Raw genomic sequence first — 24,612 nt, 5'->3', positions numbered from 1 at the left:
CCACCAATTTTGGTTCTGTTTCATTATCGCATTTACAATGGCAGGGTGGATCGAGTTGTGGCAATTTTATGCTCTTAAACCTTTTTTTTTTAAAGAGTTTATAAACCATTTGAGAACTGATAGAGCATCTCTTTTAGTTGCATCTATTTCAGTTGAAACGTAAAAAGGGGTGTAGGAACGCTATGAAAAGTTTTCAAGGGCACTTACGGTTGTCATAGTTGTTCATAGTTACTGTGAAGAACAACACCTGGGCAAACTGACTGCATAAATCCACTAAAAAGCAACTTGAGCCAGTGATTAAAATTCATTGTGCATTTTCAACTCTGAAAAGTGAAGTTAGATAAAGCACAATTTGTTTGCAGATGCCATGGTATTTGATTTCTAATGCACTGAAATTCATGCATTAACTGACTTAAGTGTTGAAGTACTCTATAGGGCCACTATAATCCTTCTCCGTGATGATGTTGAGGATTATAGTCATATCTCGCAGGATCAGACTCTTGTTGCATAAGCCTCTGGTTATTGTTAACTGGCTAATAAGCATTCTTACAATTGATCAATTTCTTCCACAGATGCTGTTAAATTCATCACAATATTATGCAATGCATAAATGCTAGTCCATCCTGGACCACCCATACAATACCCTGTGCCTACAACTGTGACAAGCCAGGAAAGAAGGTCATTGCTTGGCCTACTTATCACATTGTTAGTGAGAACAATATATGTTATTACTCAGTATACTCATGTAATTACACGGTCATATAAAGGCTTAAGTAAATTACAACCATAATGTGTTCTGGAACTTCTAGCACAGAAGATGGATATAAATTACTAATTTTTAGGTCACTCATGACGCAAGGTGCTCAGTGCAGACAGGACTATCTACAATGTAGGTGTATTTCAAAAAAGAAAATTACAGTTTATAGGTATGCTGATGCACAACCTCCAATCAGGCTACATGAATGCTGCATTATTCATTGTTTGTGTGCCTGGCTTAATAGCACAAATTCAAAATGTTGTCAGTAAATAGGATCAATATCCTAACCATGTTCTTGACAAAATATGACAATGCTTTAAAATAAGGTTCTATTTGTTAACATTGGTTAACATTAATTAACATGAACTAAAAATGAAAAATTCTTTTAAAGCATTTATTTATCTTAGTTCATGTTATTTTCAACATCTGCGTCAACATTATTAAAATCAAGTTGCGTTAATTAATAGACTTGTGCTAACGAACAATTTTTATTAGCAAATGTTAATAAAGATGAATAAATATTGTAACAAATGCATTGCTCACTAATGTTAGTTCACTTTAACTAACAGCATTAACTAGTTCAGCATTGACTAATATTAACTAACTGCTGACGGTAATGCATTACTTAAGTAAAGCCGGACACACATTTAACAACTAGCTAAAACATTCTAAAACTGCTCAACACACAGCGATTGTTTCCTGCGACTGAAGCAGATACTTACACATGGAATTTGAACACCGACTGTAATCGGCAACTGAACGCAACTGGCTCTGACTGGACGCGTTTGAGCGCGATCAGTCATAAGTATCAATTTACATTTATAATCGGCCTTACAATCGTTAAGTGTGTCCCTGGCTTAAGGCGAGTTATGTAATCAGATTACTTTTTTAAATACCTAAGTAACGCATTGTTTTTAAATTTACAACAAAATGAGTTTGTTTTTTAAAATAAGTAACACAAGCTACTTTTTCTCATTTACTTGTACAAAAACAGATTCAGTGTTCCTCAAAATGAATAAAAACAGTGAAATACTTCATGTATTTAATCTCACTTTAACCATAGTGTGTTTGCTGCTGACATTCGATGATCCTATTCAACCATACCAATAAACAAAAATTACTTTAGATTAGGGCTGGGCGATATATCGCCTGCGATTGTCAGGCGCAATTCGTCAGTAAATTATCGCTAAATCGCTATCACCTGCTTTCAAATGGAGCGGCATTTAATAGACAGAGCCGTAGTTCACTGACAAGCCACGCAATATCGCGTTCATTATCGCAGATGAATCGCCTTCGATAATGAATTATTTAATTATATTGCGTAGCTTGTCAGTGAACCACGGCTCTGTCTATCAAATGCCGCTCCATCTGAAAGCAGGTGATGGCGATTTAGCGGTAATCAGGGAACCGGCTTTACTGACGAAATGCGCGTGACAATCGCATGCGATATATGGCCCAGCCCTACTTAAGATAAACCTTACATTTGTGTATCATTATTTTACTTGACTTATTTTTCTGCAATCCAGAATGGCAGCACAGCTGAAATGTTTGTTTGAGCTGCGCCCTCACTTGTACATGCGTGGATTTGCTTTCCTTCAGCCTCATTTAACTTTTCGCTCACTCCAGTAAAGTATACGCATGGTCTAGAGCAGGGGTGGACATTGGTTCTGGAGAGCCACAGTCCTGCAGAGTTTTGCTCCAACCCTTTTTAGTAACCCTTAAGACATTGATTAGCTTGTTCAGGTGTGTTTGATTAGGGTTGGAGCAAAACTCTGCAGGACTGGCTCTCCAGGACCAACGTTGGCCACCCCTGGTCTAGAGTGTCCATATGGTGTGCACATATTTAATATGCTTTATAGTTTATTTTTTTATAAATCCCAATATGTGCGTGGAAAATTTGCGCACACACATTTCAATGCCTTTTTTACATCAGGACCCATTAGGTCAGTAGGCGGAGAGAAGGTGGTTTGTTCGAACACATTTTCCACATGAGCCACGTTCGACCAATTGGTAGCTGAAAATGCATTCAACTGGATTGATTTCGTAGTGGAAACGCTCATGTGGTCGAATGTGTTCGAACAGCCACTAAAGACATTATGGGAAGGGCGCTACCCAGATGGGATTTCAACTTTGTCGGCTGAAGACCCAAGTATGGTCTGAAGACTATAAATGTACCAAGCACAATGTTCTCTCACCATTCCTGATTTCTAACATGCACCCACCGCATTCGGCCAGTCTTGCGGCTGTCAGAGCAGAAACAAAAGATGATGCTTTCCATTTGTTTTTCCGTCATCTCCGGTAGCTTCCATATGTAAATTGTGTGAGTTTATTTTGTCCATTAGATCAAAAGATCTGAAAAAAACAACAACATACATTTACCAACCAGCTCAAAACTTTTTAGACCCCGTTTAAACCTGTATTTAGCATCATCCACATATTTTTAAGAGTGTATATTAAGCAATTTAAATGTAAATAAAAAATAATAAAGAAATTCATATCTGACAAAATAAATAATTGAGTATTTGTCTACAAAATATTTCTTTATCGTAACGCATATAGCCAAGCATAACCCTTATATCAAAGGTTGTTAAAATAATGAGAAATACTGTATAATTTTAGTCAAATGTGTCCAAACATTTGGTTGATGTACTGTATATGTGTCATTTAATTATGTCTTTTGATTCATATACAGCTGCTAAGTTTTTCTTTGACAAGCAATCAATGCTTTGTGCATGGTAAACAAAAAATTAATATCTTTGGCTGAAAGCTTTCACTTTTAACAGATGAAATTGTGTTTCAAATTTTGTTCAGAAAAAATGTCAGTACCTCACCACTATACAAGATTTGGGACTCAGTGTACCAGACGTTCTCCTGACACCTGCTGAAAAGCACAGACAGGGAACGACCTGATTATGGATGTCCTTGTCCTCTATTTTCTGTAAACCAATAAGACATGAATTTGCAGGATAGTAGGCCTAAGTATTAAGTAAAGAGGTAAATATGATCTGTTTCAAGGTTTAACGGCTGGACATAATCGTCATAAGGCATTTCCTCAATATTAGCAAAATGAGGCCCCATACACATGCAATTGATGTCTTAAAATGCTCTTAAAGAGCAGGGAAAACAGCAGACATCAAAATCAGCAGGAATGTTTGGATTCCAGAACATTCAAACCCTTTGTTTTCAGATGTTTTAAATGTTTCTTTAAATGCTGTGTCGCAGGTCAATTTGTCAGAAGTGTTTGCCAAGGACATAATTTGCTTGAAGCCATCTGTGATTCATTTAAAATTGAAAGGGTGAGGTTTAACTTGAGAAATCCCTTTATCTTCAGTGTAAAATCAGGTTAGTAAGTCTGTGGATGTCGGTCAAACTCTGGATATCATGCCTTGGTAAAGCTAAAATTAAATGTTGCTTGCTGCTTGTTTTCCAGTTCTGAGGAAATTTATTGAGATATAGTTTGTGTACTTTTGTGAACATTTAATGTTAACAAATTATTAGGTTCCATCATAGCTGTTGTAATCTAAATGTTCACCACTAGGAGGCGCTCTAATAAACTTTATCCATATGAAGGTTTTAAGGAAGGGTTACAATCTCATGCAATATTTAGGCCTAACTTATTGAAGAAAATAACATTTATCCATTCAGCATTGTCATGTAATAATTTATTAAAAGCAATGATGTGATAAAGTGAATTAATTGCAAACAATGATCTGACATATTTGTTTGAACTTGCAAAGACGAAAAAGAGACAAAATATATCTACTTTTAAACTAAACAAGATTATAAACTAAATTTTATTTCAAGAAGAGATTGTGAGGCAGAAATACAGTTAACTAGTTAACTAGTTTAAAATACACCTGAGGCTTTCTTGAAATGGAGTCAAGATTCTTGAGATTTTGGTGGGACCTATGCTTGATTTCACACATCAACCTGACAGATACACGTCATGAACTTTACCTTCATTTAAAGACGTCCACTCAGGAAAACAACAGGACTACTTCTGTGGGAAAAGTCTTGTGTACATCACAAATCTCCAAATTAGCTGACAAACTGGTATCTTTTTTTGATTTTTTTTCAAAGATTTATAAGTGCTAATTATAATCGTTCATTGATTAAAATATGTTGATTAAGCTAAGAAAATCTTTTAACAGAACAGTTGGAAAACCTTCTTGATTATTGCAGGATACTGCCAAAAACATTATTATTATTATTATTATTATATTATATAGATATTATTATTCACTTTGGTAACATTTTAAACTTGGTTTGATTAGTTGCAAGATTGCATATGTGTAGTGTTAATGAGATTATACGCCATTTAACCAGGTCATGCTGTATTACCATACTGTCCAGAACTAAATGTCCTGACCTTCAAAAGAATGGGAATTTATGAATAACCTTTCTATCTGCGTCAGTGGCATTCTAAAGGAGGGTGAATGTATGAGTTTCTAACAGAAAATGTGGAGAAGAGGCAGTTCTCCAGCAACAGACAGAAAATAGAAATGATACCATCCCATAACAAAAAGACAAGGCGAGGCAAACATATCAGAGAGGAAAAATGTGTTCCCTAGCAACAATTTCTGACTCATATGACTCCAGTTTGGCCATGGACCAGTATGACAAAGTGCTTGCTTTATATATATGTGCACATTGATAAATTTATCCTTGATCCTTGCTATTATATGTATGTATATATATATATTATAAAACCTCTCAAAAGTTTGGGATCAGTAAGATTTTTAATGTTTTTAAAATAAGTTTTGTCTGATCACCAAGGCTGCATTTATTTAATTAAAATTACAGTAAAAAACAGTAATATTGTGAAATATTATTACAATTTAAAATAACTGTTTTCTATTTGAATATATTTCACAAAGTAATTTATTCCTGTGATGCAAAGCTGAATTTTCAGCATCGTTACTCCAGTCTTCAGTGTCACATGATCCTTCAGAAATCATTCTAATATGCTGATCTGCTGCTCAAGAAACATTTAATGTGTACAATTGTACAAAATATTTGTGTACAATATTTTTTTTCAGGATTATTTGATGAATAGAAAGTTCAAAAGAACAGTGTTTATCTGAAATCTAATCTTTTGTAACATTATAAATGATTTTACTGCCACTTTTGATTGATTTAATGCATCCTTGCTGAATAAAAGTATTCATTTCTTTCATTTCTTTTCAAAAAAATAAAAATAAAAATTCTTACTGACCCCAAACTTTTGAACGGTAGTGTATAATGCTACAAAAGCTTTGTATTTCAGATAAATGCTGTTCTTTTGAACTTTCTATTCATCAAGGAATCCTGAAAAAAAAAAAGTACACAACTGTTTTCAACATTGAAAATAATCATAAATGTTTATTGAGCAGCAAATCAGCATATTAGAATGATTTCTGAAGGATCATGTGACACTGAAGACTGGAGTAACGATGCTGAAAATTCAGCTTTGCATCACAGGAATAAATTATATTTTAAAATATTTTCAAATAGAAAACAGTTATTTTAAATTATAATAATATTTCACAATATTACTGTTTTTACTGTATTTTTAATTAAATAAATGCAGCCTTGGTGAGCAAACGAAACTTCCTTTAAAACCATTAAAAATCTTACCGATCCCAAACTTTTGAATGGTAGTGTATATATATATATTACACACTCATGTTATAAATTAACGTATTTATAAAAAGATATATTTATTTATTTATATTTATTTATTAAAAGTTATAAATATAATATATACATAATTTAAATGTATCAATTAATAATTTTACTTAATTTCCTTCAATTAATAACATTCTAAAAACATTGCATGTGTCCTTGGGGTTTCAGTAATTCTTTGACTACCAGGTGTTACAACGTGACACATTTTGTATTGGCAATATAATACATTACCTCCTGTGTCAAAGAACATGTGTGTAGGACATACCAAAAAAAAAAGAAAGAAAAAAAAGTACTTTCACTGTTCCTTTCCTCTGCCCCTCTCCTTTCCTGTTTGCGTCCATGACAACAAAGCACCCAATTCCCTTGTGCTATCAGGTTACTGAATCTGAACACGTGAGATTGTCTCTTCTTTTCTTAGAAATTCCTAAAGTACAGAGAAGCCTCATTCAGGGAATCATGTTTGCCAAGAGCAAAAGAAGATATGGCACTAAGCCAGAAGCCTTTGGGGAAACATCAACATCCCAGCATGCACCTATGATCTTCCCAATACACCTGAGAATCATCAGCAATTTTCCTCCTCTCCTGAAGACATAACGTAATATATCATTCTGTCAGAATGAAGCCCTGTCTAAGAACGGTATTACACATGGTATCTGTGCAGCTGGTGCTAAGACACCATATGATGATGAGTCATATAATATTTAATAAAGCAGTCCACACAGAGGCCGAACATTAAAAAAATGCAAGCTGGTTGCGAGGGGAAACGATTTAAATAACATAAATCACCTTAGATGGCAAGGGAGAGGTGTGAATGTCAAACTGTCACACAAAGACATTCCAGTCTGCCTGCTTCATAGTCTGAATAAACCACCAAAACTTGTGTTGAAATCAGAGTTCAGGGAGGTGGAGGAATGAGAGAGGCTTTCCTTGACATGACTGTGGTATCTCGGGACTAGAAAATTAAAACGACATAATGGTTGAATGAGAAATGAAGCATTATAGAGTGTTTTGTATGATGTGTTAATGTCTTCCAGATAGTATACACACTGTTTGCATGCAGCATTTCACCATAAAGTCGTCCCTGCTGTGGGAAGAAATGACGTATAGTAATATTTCATCATGCAGATGATGGCAGATGATGCCCCGTTGACAAACTCAATTACACACAATGAGAGCAGACGAGATGTTTGTAGGTAGGAACGCGATCTGTTCCCAGTCATGAATCCAGCTGCTGCTAAGATATCATCATATGAATCAGAGGTTTGGATGAGATTGCAGAGAGAGATTACATACAGTGTCCAAATCCACAAATCTCTGTTGAGCATTCTTACACTACCATTCAAAAGTTTGGGGTCTGTATGCTAATTATATATATATCGAATATGCTGATTTGCTGCTCAGGATACATTTTTTATTGTCAATAATAAAAAATATATGTATTTAAAACAAATATTAATATTAACGTTATGCTGCTTTTTGTGTGTGTGTGTGTGTGTGTGTGTGGAAACCATGATGTTTTTTCAGGATTCTTTAAACAGAAAAAATAATATAGAATTCTTTTTGTAACAATGTCAAATTCTTTACTGTCACTTTTGATCAATGCATTTCTTGCTGAATAAAAACGATTAAAAAACGTTATGAGCAGTAGTGTCACATAGGTTGATTTTTATTAAAACTCTTTTTTTCTATATGAGTTAATTTTTACCATGTTTGATAATTTATTGTTACAGCTTCACTCCCGTAAATAACCGTACTGTGTGTGAATATAACCATAAGGACTCAAATACAGGACCGGCAACTGTATTCTGCTGCTGTGTGAATGTGGCCTAAAGAATTTTCAGTTTTATGGACATCGCATTACTTTGTTCACTGTTGCTATGGTTACTGGTTAGCGAATAAGGGCTTGACTCTAGTTACACGTTCATACACACAGGCTATTCGAGATGCTAAGTTTCTGTGTGAACGGGACATTTTGAGACTCACTGGTAGTCAGTCCCAAAAATTGACTGTGTGAACATAGCCTAAAAGTATGAAAATCCATTTTATATATATATAAAATATGTCAGAAACGTGTAAGTTCTAATTCAGAATATTATCATATACCAAATATGTATTTGTGATGAATATGGTGGAAATGTCCATGATGTTTTATTGAAAAATGACAGAATTTTTCTGTACACTATACTTTTTCTGTATACTTTTAGACAATGTTTAAATGAAAGATGTAAAAAAATAAAAAATAAATAATTAAGTGTGTCCTCGGGACAATATGTGCCGATAACTAAATACACACCCAAACAGAGTGTGAAAGAGGGTGTTGTGGATGCAGGTCAGGAACAGGTTTGTTTCTGACATCATTACAAACATAAACTGCTAGAGGGGGAGACACTTCGGAAATACATAAATCACCGCAGATGACAAGGGACAGGTGTGAATGACAAACTCCCACAGATACAAGGACATTCCAGTGTGTTCGCCTCACCACTCTGGGCTGAACGAATCGCAATAACTTGTGATGAAATCAAGGCTGGAGCTGTGGGAGGTGGAGAATAGATAGTGGCTTTCCCTGCCTTATACTAGCTGTAACTTGATTCACACCATCCAGGCTCGAAACCTTTTACTCTAATGCCTTCGGTATCTATTTACGCAATATTGCTTCAGTCCGGGTGGCTTGGCCTCACAATGATTCCCCTGTCCCTGTTTTAAAGTGTGCATGAGAAGAAATAGGGAAGACTCGTGTGAAAGGCTTCTCCTTTTCTACTTATAAAGACCACATGTGGGTGGTCCATACCGTGACCATAGATACCCTTTCATTTCTATGGGCAAAATGAAGGATAATATCAAGTAGCTTTAGCTATTATGTAAAACTTTAAAAAAAAAAGAGCATATACTGAGCATATACTGGCAATTTTGCAAAGGAAATTCAAAATATCTCGCTTCAAGTTGTGTTTTCAGATTTTGCACTTTTTTGTAGGTATTGGGTTGTTACATGTCTTCTGAATTTCATACTTGTCCATGAAACGTATAGCGCGAAGGGCGCTTAATTTAAATTTTGTAGGTTGCATTATCGAGCCATTTTGACACACCTAATTCTGAAACTCATATCAGACATACATTTTCACCACTTCTGATGTGTGCGCAAAGAAAAAAAACAAAACAAAAAAAAACAGTATATGAATAAGAATATGAAACAAGACAATGAACAGGCTACGGGAAACCAGAACTATATTTTCTCTCTCTCTCTCTCTCTCTCTCTCTCTCTCTCTCTCTCTCTCACACACACACACACACACACACTAAATTAAACTAAATTAGTAAAGTTAAAATTATATATATATATATATATATATATATATATATATATCATAACAATTTTTTTTTATATTTTATTTGAATATGATTATTTGAAAACTATTTATTTTTTTTCCATTTAAAATTAAAATGATAAAATTTAATTTTTTGATTTTGAATCATATTTTCTATGTTGTTTCGAAATTTTGGATTCACTGTATTCAGCTGTATGGAAGTTTAAGATGAAACTGAATCACCTCTAAGTAATTGCCACTGATTTATGAAGACTATTATCTGTACTCTTGGCCATTGCTTAAAATTCACTTATCCAATGTGAGGGTTCACTTCCCACAGGCTCAATAGAGTATGAAGAACTTTAGTGGGCCCCATAATCACAAGCAGAGGTGTAAAGATTACCTGAAAACCATACTTGATTACAATTACAGACTTAAGTAGAAGTCTTTGGCCTGGTTTCACCGACAGGGTTTTTTTTTTTTAGATTAATCCAGGATTAGGCCTTAGTTCAATTAGGACATTTAAGTTGCTTTTATAAACGTATATTAGAAAAAAATTACTGGTGTGTATCTTGAGACAAAACAATGGCACTGATATATTTTAAAGGTGCCCTAGAATTGAAAATTGAATTAACCTCGGCATAGTTAAATAATTAGAGTTCAGTACATGGAAATGACATACAGTGAGTCTCAAACACCATTGTTTCCTCCTTCTTATGTAAATTTTGATTTGTGCAAAAGACCGCTAAAGAACAGGCGAATCTCAACATAACACAGACTGTAACGTAACAGTCGGGATCATTATGTACACCCCCAATATTTACATCAGGAGCAGCAGCCGAATCAACAGACTTTATGCAGGTAAGCAAGCAAGGACAATAGCGAAAAATGGCAGATGGAGCGATAATAACTGACATGATCCATGATATCATTATATTTTTAGTGATATTTGTAAATTATCTTTCTAAATGTTTCATTAGCATGTTGCTAATGTACTGTTAAATGTGGTTAAAGTTACCATTGTTTCTTACTGTATTCATGGAGACCAGAGCCATGTCGTTATTTTCATTTTTAAACACTTGCAGTCTGTATAATTCACAAACAACTTCATTCTTTATAAATCTCTCCAACAGTGTGTAATGTTAGCTTTAGCTCAGTTAGCTGCAGCATAGGCTACAATCAAACTCATTCCGAATCAAATGTAAACATCCAAATAAATATTACACTTGCATGATCTGATATGTTGCATCACGAACACTTTGTAAAGATCCATTTTGAGGGTTATATTAGCTGTGTGAACTTTGTTAATGCAATGTATTATAGAGTTGCAAGCTTGGGGGTGGGGGGGGTGGGGGGAGACACACACAGAATCAGCGTATTTCTAATTATGTCCCAAAATAGGCAGTTAAAAAATTGAAAAATACAGAATCTGTGAAAAAGGCTTCTAGGGCACCTTTAAGATATGTCAGTGCAAGTTGCTTTCAGTTAAAACAGCTCAATCATGCTTTTTAGTCTGGGATTAGTTTAAGCCGGGCAGTGGAGTATCTAATTTTAAGAATACTTAAAGGGGTGATTCAGTGTATTGTGATTCGCTGAAGTGTCAGGAAACGCCACACCCCTTACCATTGGTTGTTACATGTGCTTTGGTGGAAATGTAAATAGTGGCATCTATATTGCTGTATCAAATTGAACCCGAATCAGACCCAGATGAAGAGGGTAAAGCAGAACCTCTGCAATCGCGGCTTTTAAAGGGCGTTTATGAATGGTATTTCATTTTGTATTTGTGTCAAAGTGTTTAAATATGCTGTCACTGCTATTTGTTAGCTTTCAATATATGGTTTTATCCTGATTAAAGCTTTACTGTAGCTGAATACATGACTGAGTAGTAGCATTTTTGTCAAAGTAGCGTTTAATTTATAGCATAAACAACTGTTTTTCTATAAACATAGAAGTTTGTTGGTGTTTGTTGGAGAACAATGCATTGGTCTTTGTTTACATCCTTGATGCAACCAAAAAAATAGCAACAGAACTATACATTTAAAAGACATGTACAAACAATAAAACATACTTACAGTTTGATAAACAGCAGCTTCTGCTTTTAAAGTAGGAACTGCTTATTTCAGTAATAGCCTTTGTGCAAATCCAGCATTGAACTCGTGTAGATTCTGGTCTTCAGCGCCGCATCCAGTGTAGACAATATCACTGATTATTATAATGGGTTCTAATATATTTTGACACGTCGCTCGCGTCTGGTGTACACAACTCTTCCGCTTCTATTAGCTGCGCCACATGGCCTCGCCCACTTTGTTGCGTGTTCCTGGGGGCAGGGTTTTGCAGGGTTTATGATGTCACCAACCCGGGAAGAAGTTTGTTGTAGTCCAAACCGGTCGCTTTTGTAGGCATTAAACTGACATAACTATCTTCGTTTGCATTGCACTTTCAGCATTGTAACTTCTACTGTTTATGCTCAAGCAGCAACATTGCACACTAACTAAAGTTAAAAAAGTGAAATTGCAATGAACCACCCCTTTAATTTACTCATATTGAATGTACACTCAAAGATGCACTAGTCTTCAACACCTAAGAGACATGCAAGTAAATAAACAAGAAACAGTTGATTTGTAAGGAATCAAAAAGAACTGAACACCTCAATATCGCAATAAATCAAGGTTGACGCAACAGCCTCTTAAATGTCTCAGTTAAGCTCAAGTGTTCAAAAAGGGCATAAGTAAACCAATATCCTTCAAAAAGGTATCTTCAATATAATGGATAAGTAAAATAATGTGAAGTAAACTTAAATAGTCATAATAAGTGGCTGCAGCTATGTCCTCATTTCAAATATTAAACACGTACATTCAATGCCCTGTAGATGGCGATATCACATCTTCTATAGCAGAAATAAACTGCTACAGAAAAAGTTAGGTGCCATGCAAAATGTAATGAGTGGCTTTATCTGAAAACTGGAAAATGCTGCCTTTGGAATCCAATGTTAGCTTCACTTCCTCTTTCCCAAGGTACTTCCCAAGGTACCTTCATCTGATCGATTATTGAAGGCAGCATAGATGTATCCTTCGCTGCCTTTGATATCCCACTAGTGTTGTAGTCAAGACCACCTAAAACGAGACCAAGTTGACACCAAGACCAGTGTGTGTCGAGAACAAGATTTTGGGGGGTCGAGACCAAGACAAGACTGTAAGGAACCCCCCATCAGCCCAATGAAGGGAATCCAACGGCCTGGGCGAAGGTTTAATGCATGTCTTTTCAGCGCCCCTGTGAAGTTCACTCAATTTTTAGAATTTTACTTTAACTGCTCATTTAATCTGACTCCAATTTCAAATGGTTGGTCCAGAATAAATTGAAATTTAACATTTATTTGTCAGGTAAAAATGCATTATGCCAATTAGACAAATAACCAATTAGAAGCCAATTCATAAATCATAAATACATAACATCTGTTGGGGGTTGCTTCCTGTGGATGTGTGAGGAGAGTTTTGGTTTTCAAGGCTTTGTCCTATGCTATTTCTTTGAGATCTTCTCTCTAGATGAGTTTTATAGCTTTATTGCAGGGAGCTTGATCTCAGATTTTGTCTTAGCAGGAAAATCAAGTCTTACAAGACCAAGACCAGACTAGCACTCCTCAAATTCATATGAAAGATCCAAATTTATTGCTGATAAATGTCTTATTTTATAGTTTCAATATTATTCGCTTTTCAGATATTCCTCTTTAAAAAAAAAAAAAAAAAAAAAAAAAAAATATATATATATATATATATATATATATATATATATATATATATATATATATATATATATATATATATATATATATATAATCAGCTGTATGCAAAGTGACCCACATTTGGTTTTTGACCACTAAAATGTGTACAATTTACCAATTTACTCATGGAACTGCATCAAGATATCCACATCTCTGGGATGTGTGCTTTTTGCCATGTTTGAACTGTCACTATTGGCAATGGCATATAATGAAACAAAGATAGCTAAAGTCAACAGATTTTACTAATAGACCTACCAATATCTGTGTAAAAATAAAATAACAACAATGCCATCTTTCTAAAGTCATTTTGACACCCCTCTACAAAATGTGGATTACTCAATAAATATACATCTATGACATTTAAAACTTTGCGCACACATCAGAAGTGGTGAAAATGTATGTCTGATATGAGTTTCAGAATTAGGTGTGTCAAAATGGCTCGATAATGCAACCTACAAAATTTAAATTAAGCGCCCTTCGCGCTATACGTTTCATGGACAAGTATGAAATTCAGAAGACATGTAACAACCCAATACCTACAAAAAAGTGCAAAATCTGAAAACACAACTTGAAGCGAGATATTTTGAATTTCCTTTGCAAAATTTCCAGACATTGTACTTTAAAGAACTCCTCTTAGAGCTTTAGTCAGATCAACATCATATTTGGTCAGTCTAATCTAAAGGCCTTTGCGACATTAAATTGCGAAGATACTGAGTTTTTGCTGAAGGGCGTGTCCATGGCGGCATGGCAAAATGTTTCACCATGAAACAGGAAGTGCAATATTCAGTTACAGTCATAGCGCCACCTGTGGGGAAAAGGAAATACTTTTACACTGTGATTCACTCCCAGAAACACATTTGTATATGCCATGAAGTACCAAACATGCTAGAAACACGTTAAATCATGCAACACTTGGATAATTGCTGATTAAGGCCACAAAACATGAAGTTGTTGGAACTCAGGCATGCAATGTCCGATTTGCTCCAAACTTCACATTTGATAATAGTCCTGGCCTGAAGACATCTACATGCTTACTCAAATGCTTTACACCACTGATCACAAGGCCCTGGAGAGCTTCCCTGTTTGTGCACAGTGAACTTCACTAACAGGGTTGATGTTTGGACCTTTGTGAAGGGATTCCATTACATACAGCGTTTCCATTGCATGGTTCCCTTCAGGAGACTTGAGAGAATCCCTAGAAACATTCCCAACATTCTCTCCAATATGTTTTGAGTATAAGAGACTGCTGGTGTGCATGTTCGTGTGTTCAGGGGGTGAAATTAGGTGGTGGATGTAGTTCACAGATAGAACAGGTTAACTTCTTACATCATTAAAACTGCAAACTGGTTTTCATAATACACTCTGCCTACAGCATTCCAGTCCTCTGGGCTGGACCTTTCTGAGAAAAAAAAAAAAAAAAGCGATATCACAAAATCAAGGCTGGAGTTGAGGTGGAGAACAGAAAGTGATGTTCTCTGCCAAACACTCATGCAACTCAACCTCAAATTCTTTTGCTTGTGGTATTTAGTTTCTCAATATTGCCCCAGCATAGAACATGTAGGAGAGGAAAGAATGTGAAGGAGGGAAGACCCATTTCAGAGGTATTCTCAGGACATCCACTGCTTAAGAGGGACCATAGGATGCAGCCCTAATTGAACGTATGGTGTGAGGAAATGCATTGTAACAATTGTAACATTGTAAAAATATTAGTCATTTTAATGGAAAAAGACTCTAAAAACACTACAGTAATTTTTTTCACTGCCTGTTACCTTATATAGAGTGAAAAATTCATTTAACAATAAATTTAATTTTACTCATTTTAAAATTATGCTTTTTGTATAGATGGGTCCCTCTTAGAAAAGTTGTTACTGACTGTTGCCCTGCATGGCTAATTAAACTTGCACTCAAAAACTTGCTTTGAACTCACTTTGGGTCAGTGTAAAGATTCTTTACATGCTGAATCCACATTTAATAAACATTTGACTCACTGACTGAAGAAACATTCAAAAAGTGGTGATTTCTGTTTCATATAAATATCGTTCTTTTAAACTTTTTATACATCAAGGATTCATGTATCGTGGTTTCCACAAATATATTAAGCAGCACAACTATTTTCAGCGTTGATAATAATAATAAATGTTTCTTGAGCAGCAAATCAGCATATTAGAATTTCTGAAGGATCATGTGACACTGAAGTGATGATCTGAAGCTACAGCTTTTAAATTACATTTTAAAATATATTAGAAAAGAAAATAGTTATTTTAATTATAATAATGTTTCACATTATTATTTTTTGTACTGTTTAACCCAACAGCCCACTAAAACTCTAATAAGAGTTAGTTGACATGCAGTTGCAAAGTAATGAGAATTAGCAGACATGTAGTTGCAGAGTTACTAATAGTTAATAAAATATCTAAAGTTGACTATTGATATAAAGTGTAACCTAATATATTATTTAACTTACATTGTTAATCTATCAGGAGACATACATAAAGTCATGTGTAAAAGCTGTTGTTGACGTTCTCAATAGAACTGAAGGTATGAAATGTTCTATTCCATGAGAACATCTGGAACATTCTTTCACACTAATTGTTTTGCTGGTTGCTAGGTGCGGTTTCAGTTAGATAATAGGCCCGAGGAGTGTCTTGATATAATACATTAAGTTATGTGACCAGTTTAGGCATGAAAAAGCCTTAGGCACATACTAACTTGTACCCAGCATTTGTTTTTGCTACAATGTTGCTCAACAACTCTTGACAGAATGACACAGTTCCTGCAGTTTTTTTTTTCCCTTTCCTGCAGTGTACGATAAATCATGCAAAAAATCATGGAAAGCAGTTTCTTTTTAATGAGAGACTTCAAAATAAATACATAATTAAATAGTATACATATATACAAAGGATTCTTTTATACTTCACTTTTACATATCAATTTACCTCTTCAGACAAAGCAAAGGCAAGTGACAATAGTCAAAGAGAGTCCCATAAAACTTGTATTATTGTATTATTAAGTGTAATGTGCAAATTAAAACCAATTCAAACTTATATAAAAGTATCATAGTAAACATTCACATTTCACTTCTTCAGCAGCATGTGCAAACTAGCAAGCACTGAACAAGATAGTCCATTCAAGTAAGTGATATGTACAACACTGGGGTGCAAAAGTCATTTTTGTACTTCGTTGAAATCCGATAGAGATCAAGTAGAAATGTGGACGGCACATGTGTCTCAGTCCCATCTTAACACAATGGAGCAACATTTGCCATTCTTCCCCAGGTCCTATGCACCAGACGGTCTGGGTAATGTGGGTCTCTGCATGGCAGGTTTTTCATCCTCTGTAGATCATGACTTCTGACCCCGGGCCATGCAGAAAGACGCAGAGGACTTGGTGTAACGAAGTTCCGCCTGCTTGGTGTCACTAGGCGAGGTTCTGGTGCCACGTTTTCCACAAAGTTCCACCTGTTTGGGGTCACTAGCCGAGGTTCCGGTGCCACATTTTCCAAATAAATCTGGTAGTTTTTACCCTTGTTGTTGTCTACAAATTTCATGTTGCTATTGCCGGGTCGGAACACCACTAAGAATTCCACACGTTCCTTTGGGTCCAGCTCAGATGGTAGAGACACATTAAAAGCAAACAAGTCGGTCTCCAAAGTTGCATGTGGTTCCCTAACATAAGTGCATGCAATATCTTTGTGGCTTCGCCATGAGTCAAAAGTTATGCGGACAACTACAGTCTTGTCAAACTTAATGTTGCAGACCCGTACAACTCCGCTCAACACCCTTTCGGTCAAGCTACAGCTCTCCAACTGCACTAAGGTTTCCTTCAAGCTTGCACAGTCTGCAATAGGCTGTGGAAAACCAAGCTTCAGTCGCATTCTCACACTCTGCATGGGAGCTCTAGCCTTCACACTCTCCTCTGGTTGGGGGGCATCTTCAGTTTCCGTCTCCGAAGGGTCAGTGGTGAAGATGCGCACGGTGGCAAGAGCAAGACCTTTAGCATCAGCAAATACAACTTGCTTCTTCTTGCGTAGTGTGGCGCGGCCGGGAGAGTACGAGGACAGGGAGCTGCTAGAACTGGAGGATGACAGTGAAGATGATGGGGAAGGAGGTGAAAGTCTGGCTCTTTGAAGCTCCGGTGAGGAAATGTTGGATGAAGAGGACCTGAGAGCGGACATGCCAAGGAGCTGAGACACCGGTGGGCTAACCTGCGCATACATGGCCAATTCCACTGGCATCACGTGCTCAGGCAAAGAGTAACTGTTGAATCCATATGGTCTGTGAAAGCACACAGAGAAAAAGCTATGTTAGACAATTCTTGAAAATACAGAGACATACAATGGGTTCAAAAAGTCTGAAATGACATTAAAAATATAATCAAATCTAATTTAAACCTGGAAATTCTGCACTCATTTGTTATGAAAAAATTATAAATGATAAATTATCTATGCACTGTTAAAAATAAAGGTTCTTTAATTCTTTAAAATACATTTTTGGAACATTTATTCTTTAGTTTGCAAAAAAAAAAAACTTTTTCAAGTCAACAGTTCAGAGTTTAATTAGCATGAATTTAATTCATAATTATAGTATAACATTTATAATACAGAATATGATTTTAAATTAATTTATTTTAAAATTCTAAAAATGCAAAATAAAGCATTTTCACAAGTGGTCTCAGACAATGTGGAACAATGTGACAGTTTTGTAATCAAATATCAGTTTATTTTTTCTTAAACTGTAACTTAATAGATTACTTTCTGTAATATCACATGCATTCTGTTGTGCACTGAACTACTAAACTTACTTTGTGTTGTTCATTTTTGGAGAACAGTCAGGTGAACGTCGGATGAAGATGATTGTTGATAGTGAAATGTTTGCTGTAAAAGAAGAAGAAGAAGAAAAAAAAAACTAAGTAAAATTTGAAGTAAACACCGAAAGAGTAACGATCTTAGACTTTTGGGTGAATCCACTTAATAAAAAACGATTCTTTTTAGTAAAAGTGTCAGGTCAAAACTGTTTACAAACGACAGATGGTTAGTAGGTATTCAGTGTTAAAACATGCAGAATGATAAAGTCCTTCACTCACCTGTCAATGAAAAATGCGCTCAAATGGATTTTCCTTGAACTTTTGAATGTAGAAACGTTGTCAAGGCCAAATAAATACGGGGTAGAAGTAGTTATGAGAAGTAAACATAACTCTTTGCCATCCAACAAACCTTCACTCTCACCCTACTCAAACGGAAGCATGTGTTCTAGCGTTGTGTTGTTTCTCAGGGGTTTTTAAAGTGCTCTCAAATGGGAGGTGCATTCTGTAAAGTACGTGCTCGAGCCTCGAGGCTACAAGCACACTGTGTTCTGAATAAACCTGAATTTCATTCTCAATGAAAGTACTGCAAACTTCAAGAAGCATTACGTGTTACGTTACGTTACACCATCCGTTAGTTCAAATTGATGTTGATTATTTTCCGTTGAATGAGTGACGAGGGAATGAGAAAACAAAACAGTCATGACTTTTCACACTCTAACTAGTTTATATAATTTACTTAAAAAGGTCAACAGTAAACATTAATAACGAGAATTCTCTGAGTTTATTTATGAACATCATGAACATTTGGAAATAGTGGAATAATTTGGAAATTATTTTAATAAAATGTTGAAACAAAATCCAGTAGTCTATTTCCAACTGATAAAATACCTTGAATGCAATATAAGTTTCTTTGGATTAAAAATTTCAAATTATTATTATTATTATTATTTGCAAGGTTTGTAGGCTACTAAGGAACTAGTGGTGTGACGAGAACAGGTAGTATCTCACGAGACGAGACAAGACTCGAGATTGACTTCACGAGACGAGACAAGATTTTTACACACTATTTTTAAGAAATCCTCAATGGCGAAATACATGACTAGAAAAAATATTCTGCATGTGTATTTGAAAGGTTTTAACTAATCATCTTGTAATGAATGTCATTTCATTTCTACTTTCTGAGTATGAATTATCATATGCAGTAAAAGACAACAATACTCAAGTACTGTAAAAGGTTTTGCCACAAACTCAACTGACTTCTCTTCTGATTTCATTCTCTTCAGACCTTACTGTACATGATTTATGAGCTTCTACAACTTTAGACCTCCTAACTGAACTCCTTTCCACAAACTGATCATAGAAATAAAAACAGTATAAATAAAAATGTTAACACTTTACAATAAGGTCTCATTTATTAACATTAATGTATTAACCAACATCAACAATGAGCAATATATTTGCTACAGTATTTATTAATCTTTGTTTATGTTAGTTAATAAAAATAGTCATTGCTAGTTCATAGTTCACAGTGCATTAACTAATGTTAACAAATGAAACTTTATTGTTTGTGCTTAAAGGGATAGTTCACCCAAAAATGAAAATTTGATGTTTATCTGCTTACCCCCAGGGTATCCAAGATGTAGGTGACTTTTTTTCTTCAGTCGAACGCATATTATGATTTTTAACTGCAACCGCTGCCGTCTGTCAGTCAAATAATAGCAGTGATTGGGAACTTGAACAATAAGAGTCGAAAAAACTTCCATAGACAAATCCAAATTAAACCCTGCGGCTCGTGACGGCACATTGATGTCCTAAGACACGAAACGATCGGTTTGTGCGAGAAACCGAACAGTATTTATAGAATGTTTTACCTCTAAAACACCACTATGTCCAACTTCGTTCAGCTTCCGGCTAGTGAGGTCTGATCGCGCTCTGATAACGGAAGTGATGTCTTGCGCTCATTGAAGTATATGGGCGAGACATCACTTCCGTCAACAGAACGCGTTTTTTGACCTCACTAACAGGAAGCTGAACGAAGCTCCCCGGAGTTCAGGTCTGGGAGGAAGTATTTGAGTGCTCGAAATACTGCCATCATTTCCAGCCGATTTATGTGCCAAGAACGATGATGGTCCTCCCAAAGACCCTGAGCCGAGCGACCACTCATGATCGCCCCCCCAGCCTGTGAGAGATGCGTCCGTCGTTAGCATTACGCGACGACAAGGAGCTCCCAACACAGGACCCTGGGATGACGAGTCCTCCTCTCCAGCTTCAACGCTCACCACATCCAACTCCTCAGAGCTAGACAGGTGAAGCGCTGGTGCCTCTCCTCTGGGGGAAGAAACCGCAGCGCGTGCTTCCGCAACCAAAGGAGAGACACTGGGTCTGGCGGGTGAGGGCCGAGATAGGGATGGGCCCGTCTCTAACCCCTCCACCAGATCCATCTGTGAACCCCAGGAATGAAGCCGCCGCTGTGCCTCAGCAGCAGCGGGATCTGACCCCTGGGGAACACTCGCCGCGGCGCCCTCTTTATCTTTGTCAAAGAACGCCCGGCGTGAACGGAGTGTACGGAGCGTTAACTTTTCGTAATGCACACAGACAGCTCCCTCAAGAGCTGCCTGCATGGGCATGCTCCACTCCCAAACAGGCTACACACAGCTCGTGTGTATCGCCGCCCGTGATGAAGCGAGGGCAGGGAGAAGCACACTGAATAAACTGCTGCTTGCTGTTCGTTCTACCGCCATATTTTTTATAAATGTGTCTTTCTATATATATATATATATATATATATAAGTGCTTGGTGGACTGAAAATACTCTTGCCCTCGGACTAAGAGATATTTTCGAGCTGTATAACAGACAAAACAACACCAAATAAGACACACAATACCCAAAGCGCTTGCTGAAGACGCAGAAGCTAGCGTGGGGTGCTTTATTAGCTGTGTCCCAATTCAGGGGCCGCGCACTTCGAAGTGCGTGAAAGGGGTGGGGTTTTGGAGTGGAGGGTTGCCAGGTCTGTGCAACAAAACAATCCCTAATGTAGCGTAATCACAGCACAAGTGCAAAAGTATCCTAATACCAGACGTGGCAACAATGAGCCGAGCGTCGTTACATGGCTAGCGGCTGTGTGACGGACAGCTGATGTTTGTGTGCATTTATGACTTTATGGGGTTTTGACATGCTTCACTGCCGAAGACAACGGGACACTGGACCAAAATATGTGTGGTTAAACTATGTAATGTTAGTTTTATATCGTTAGCAACTGGTTAACCTTGTTTGTTGTTATGTTAAATGAAATGTTCAGTTGTTTTAACTAAAATAAACTTGCACTGACATCTTAAAATATACCTGCTGAGCATGACTATTTGTAACAGGCGAGAATTTTAAAGCTATGATCACCAAGCCAAAATTTGAATGGACCATAGATCTGTTAATATGTTCAAATATTTCTGATTTTTATATATTTATATAATACGCTCCACCAGCGTCTGCCTTCTCAGCCGAATGAAAGTGTACACAAATATTATGTTTTGTTCTGTTTTATATACTGATGATTTAAAATGTGATGCTATTTTTCTGATGTTAAATTTAAGTTCTGTTGTATATAGTTGTAAAAGGTACTTTATGTAATGTAGCGTTAGAACGATGTATTTAATGTAAAAACGTTTAACTTACATGATAAAAAAAAAAAAAAAAATATATAGGCCTACGTAAAATTTTTCATTTAAAATTACATTTTTACAAAAAAAATGTTTAACAGAAATGACTCTGACTCATATGAATAAATAAATTAATAAATTACATTACAAACATATGTATACAACTTATGCATTTGCTAACTTAAAAAAAACTGTACAGAAATTAGGCTTTTTCATTGACAAAGTTACATTTAAATAATATTTGTATCGACACATTTTTATGCACTGTATTCTGTTCTTGAGAAAACGGGGAAAAGCGTCCTTTGAAGTGCGATTCACAGCGGCGTGAGGAGGGATGACGTAATTCGAGAGCGACTTCAAGTGCACCCTCTCGTTTCCCAGTGGAGTGAAGCACCAATCTCAAGACACTTCACGGTCTACAATATCCCACAGTTCATTGCGCGCCACTGACGACAGGAGTTCAGGTGTGAATTAAAATAAATGTAAGCAATGCCCCGGTTTCACCAATCAGACTGTACTAATATCCGTGATGTCCAAGTCAGTTCATAAATGCAATATCTGTCTCTGAGATGGAGTGCAGTTGAATAAAATCCTAAACTACTGTACTTTAAATTCAGACTTAAATACAGAGTAATGTACAAATATTAATGCATATATTTTCCAAATTAACATGTCATTTAACATAAAAAAACAAACAAACAAGGTTAACTTGCTAAAGATATAAATCTAACCCTAAACCCAATAGAAAGTAATAAAACTTTAAAATGCACACACAAACGTCAACTGTCAGCTGTCTGTCACAGCCGCTAGCCATGTAACGACGCTCGGCTCACTGTTGCCACGTCAGGGATACTTTTACACTTGTGCTGTGATTAGGCTACTTTTGGGATTGTTTTGTTGCGCAGACCTGGCAACCCTCCACTCAAAAACCCCACCCCTTTCATGCACTTCGAAGTGCGCGGACCCTGAATTGGGACACAGCTATAGTTCCCTTTCGATACTTCACTCGTACTGCGTATGGGGAAAGGTCTCCCTTTTTCCCCGCTGCTGAAGCCTTTTTCAATAACGCAGTGTAACTGCACCGTCATTGGTTCACTCATAGACAAGTTGTTGAACCAATGGCGGCGCGGCATAGCTGCGCGGCCTATGGCGACAAAGCGCGCGAATATTCCCGCCGAAATGGGCGGGGTATAGGGCTATATAAGCAGGCGTTTCGCCATAGGATTTCTGTGTTTTCTCCTTCAGCGACGACATCTACTTCTCTTCGCTGATCTCCGCCTGAAGCCGAAGAAGCTCGCCGCCTTCTGCTCTCGCCGCCGTCTGAAGAGGCTCCCGCAGCGGACTCGCCTGGACTCGCCGGTGGAAGAAAGCGCCGGCGCCCTCGCGGACTGCAGCTTCTAGCGCCGTCGCCGAGCCGCCGCCTCCCGCTTCCCGCTTCCGGCCGCTTCCTGTGCGTCCCCTGCCGCCATCCGGCGCGCCGCCTGAGAGCTTCATCCGCGGCTTAAACGCCGCTCTAAAGAGCGATTTCCAGCGGTTTTCACCGCTTTAAGAGCTTCCGCGGCCCTCGCCGCTCTAAAACCACCCAATTGCCGTTTTCACGGCAGCGGCGTCTCACGATGCCCCGCCACTCATGTGGTACTTGCAGGGCCCCCCTGCACGACGACGATGGACACAGCGAGTGTGTCGCTTGCCTGGGCAAGCCCCACGCAGACGGCGCGCTCGCTGGAGACTCATGCCCGCACTGCGAGTGTATGAGTCTCGCTTCCCTGCGCTCGCGGGTCGCCTTCTTCACTGAGGGCGATCTCGCCGCTCGCGCCCTCCCCGTCTCCTTCCTCCCGCGGTCCGGCGAGGAAAAGACAGCGGGGTAGAGCGACTCAGCGCCAGGAGTTGAGCGAGCTCACGCCGGCCCAGCCCCCGCGTGCCTCGCCCTCTCCTCCCAGGGAACTCTCTCCAGTTCTGTTCTCTCGCCCTGAGCAGCGTCCCTCCGCAGAAGCGAGTGACCTCGTCTCATTCGGGGGAACAGACGACGAACAAGACGACTCCATGTCTCTTGCGGCTTCCGAAGCGGAAGGATGGGCTGGCGAGCCGGAAGACCCCGCTCCACCGCCTCCCTTGGAACCCATCGAGCATGGCCAGGGCATGGATGCCGAGCTCTTCCGCATCCTGTCTAGAGCCGTTGAAGAGCTGGACCTCGAGTGGGCCCCTCCAGAGGAGCCGTCTCGCAGCCGCCTGGACGAATGGTTTCTGCCAGGCCGCCGCCAAGCACCTCGCCAGCGTTCAGCGCCCTTCTTTCCTGAGGTCCACGAAGAGCTGACGAAGTCGTGGCGCGCTCCTTACTCTGCCCGCCTCCACACTACGCACCGCTCCGCCCTCACCGCCGTCGACGGCGCCGGGGAGAAGGGATACGAGCGCTTGCCACCCCTAGATGAAGCGGTGGCTGCTCACCTCTGTCCTCCCGCGGCTGTGGGTTGGAAGACGAAGAGGGCCCTTCCTTCCAAGCCCTGTCGGACCACCTCTACTCTGGCTGGACGGGCTTACACCTCGGCGGGCCAAGCTGCCTCTGCGCTCCACACCATGGCCATATTTCAAGCATTCCAGGCCAAACTCCTCCGCTCTCTGGATGAGTCTGGAATCGACGCGCCAGCCTT

At 38.0% G+C, this 24,612-nt stretch overlaps 1 protein-coding gene across 1 annotated transcript; it reads right to left on the bottom strand.

Moving 5' to 3' along the window:
• Positions 1–16,338: 16,338 nt before the first annotated feature.
• ppp1r3c2a (protein phosphatase 1 regulatory subunit 3C2, duplicate a) lies at positions 16,339–18,740 on the bottom strand. The gene is made up of 3 exons (XM_067399406.1): positions 18,590–18,740; positions 18,308–18,380; positions 16,339–17,781 (listed from the first exon to the last, which is right to left on the bottom strand). The coding sequence occupies exons 2-3, from the start codon at positions 18,319–18,321 to the stop codon at positions 16,746–16,748; spliced, it is 1,050 nt and encodes a 349-aa protein (XP_067255507.1). The 5' UTR covers positions 18,322–18,380; positions 18,590–18,740; the 3' UTR covers positions 16,339–16,745.
• Positions 18,741–24,612: the final 5,872 nt, after the last annotated feature.

The sequence above is a fragment of the Chanodichthys erythropterus genome, chromosome 10 (genome assembly GCF_024489055.1).
Source record: "Chanodichthys erythropterus isolate Z2021 chromosome 10, ASM2448905v1, whole genome shotgun sequence".
In the NCBI taxonomy this organism is placed as follows: domain Eukaryota; kingdom Metazoa; phylum Chordata; class Actinopteri; order Cypriniformes; family Xenocyprididae; genus Chanodichthys; species Chanodichthys erythropterus.
The sequence above is the reverse complement of the archived record's forward strand: the minus strand, read 5'-3'. Positions and strand labels throughout refer to the sequence as shown.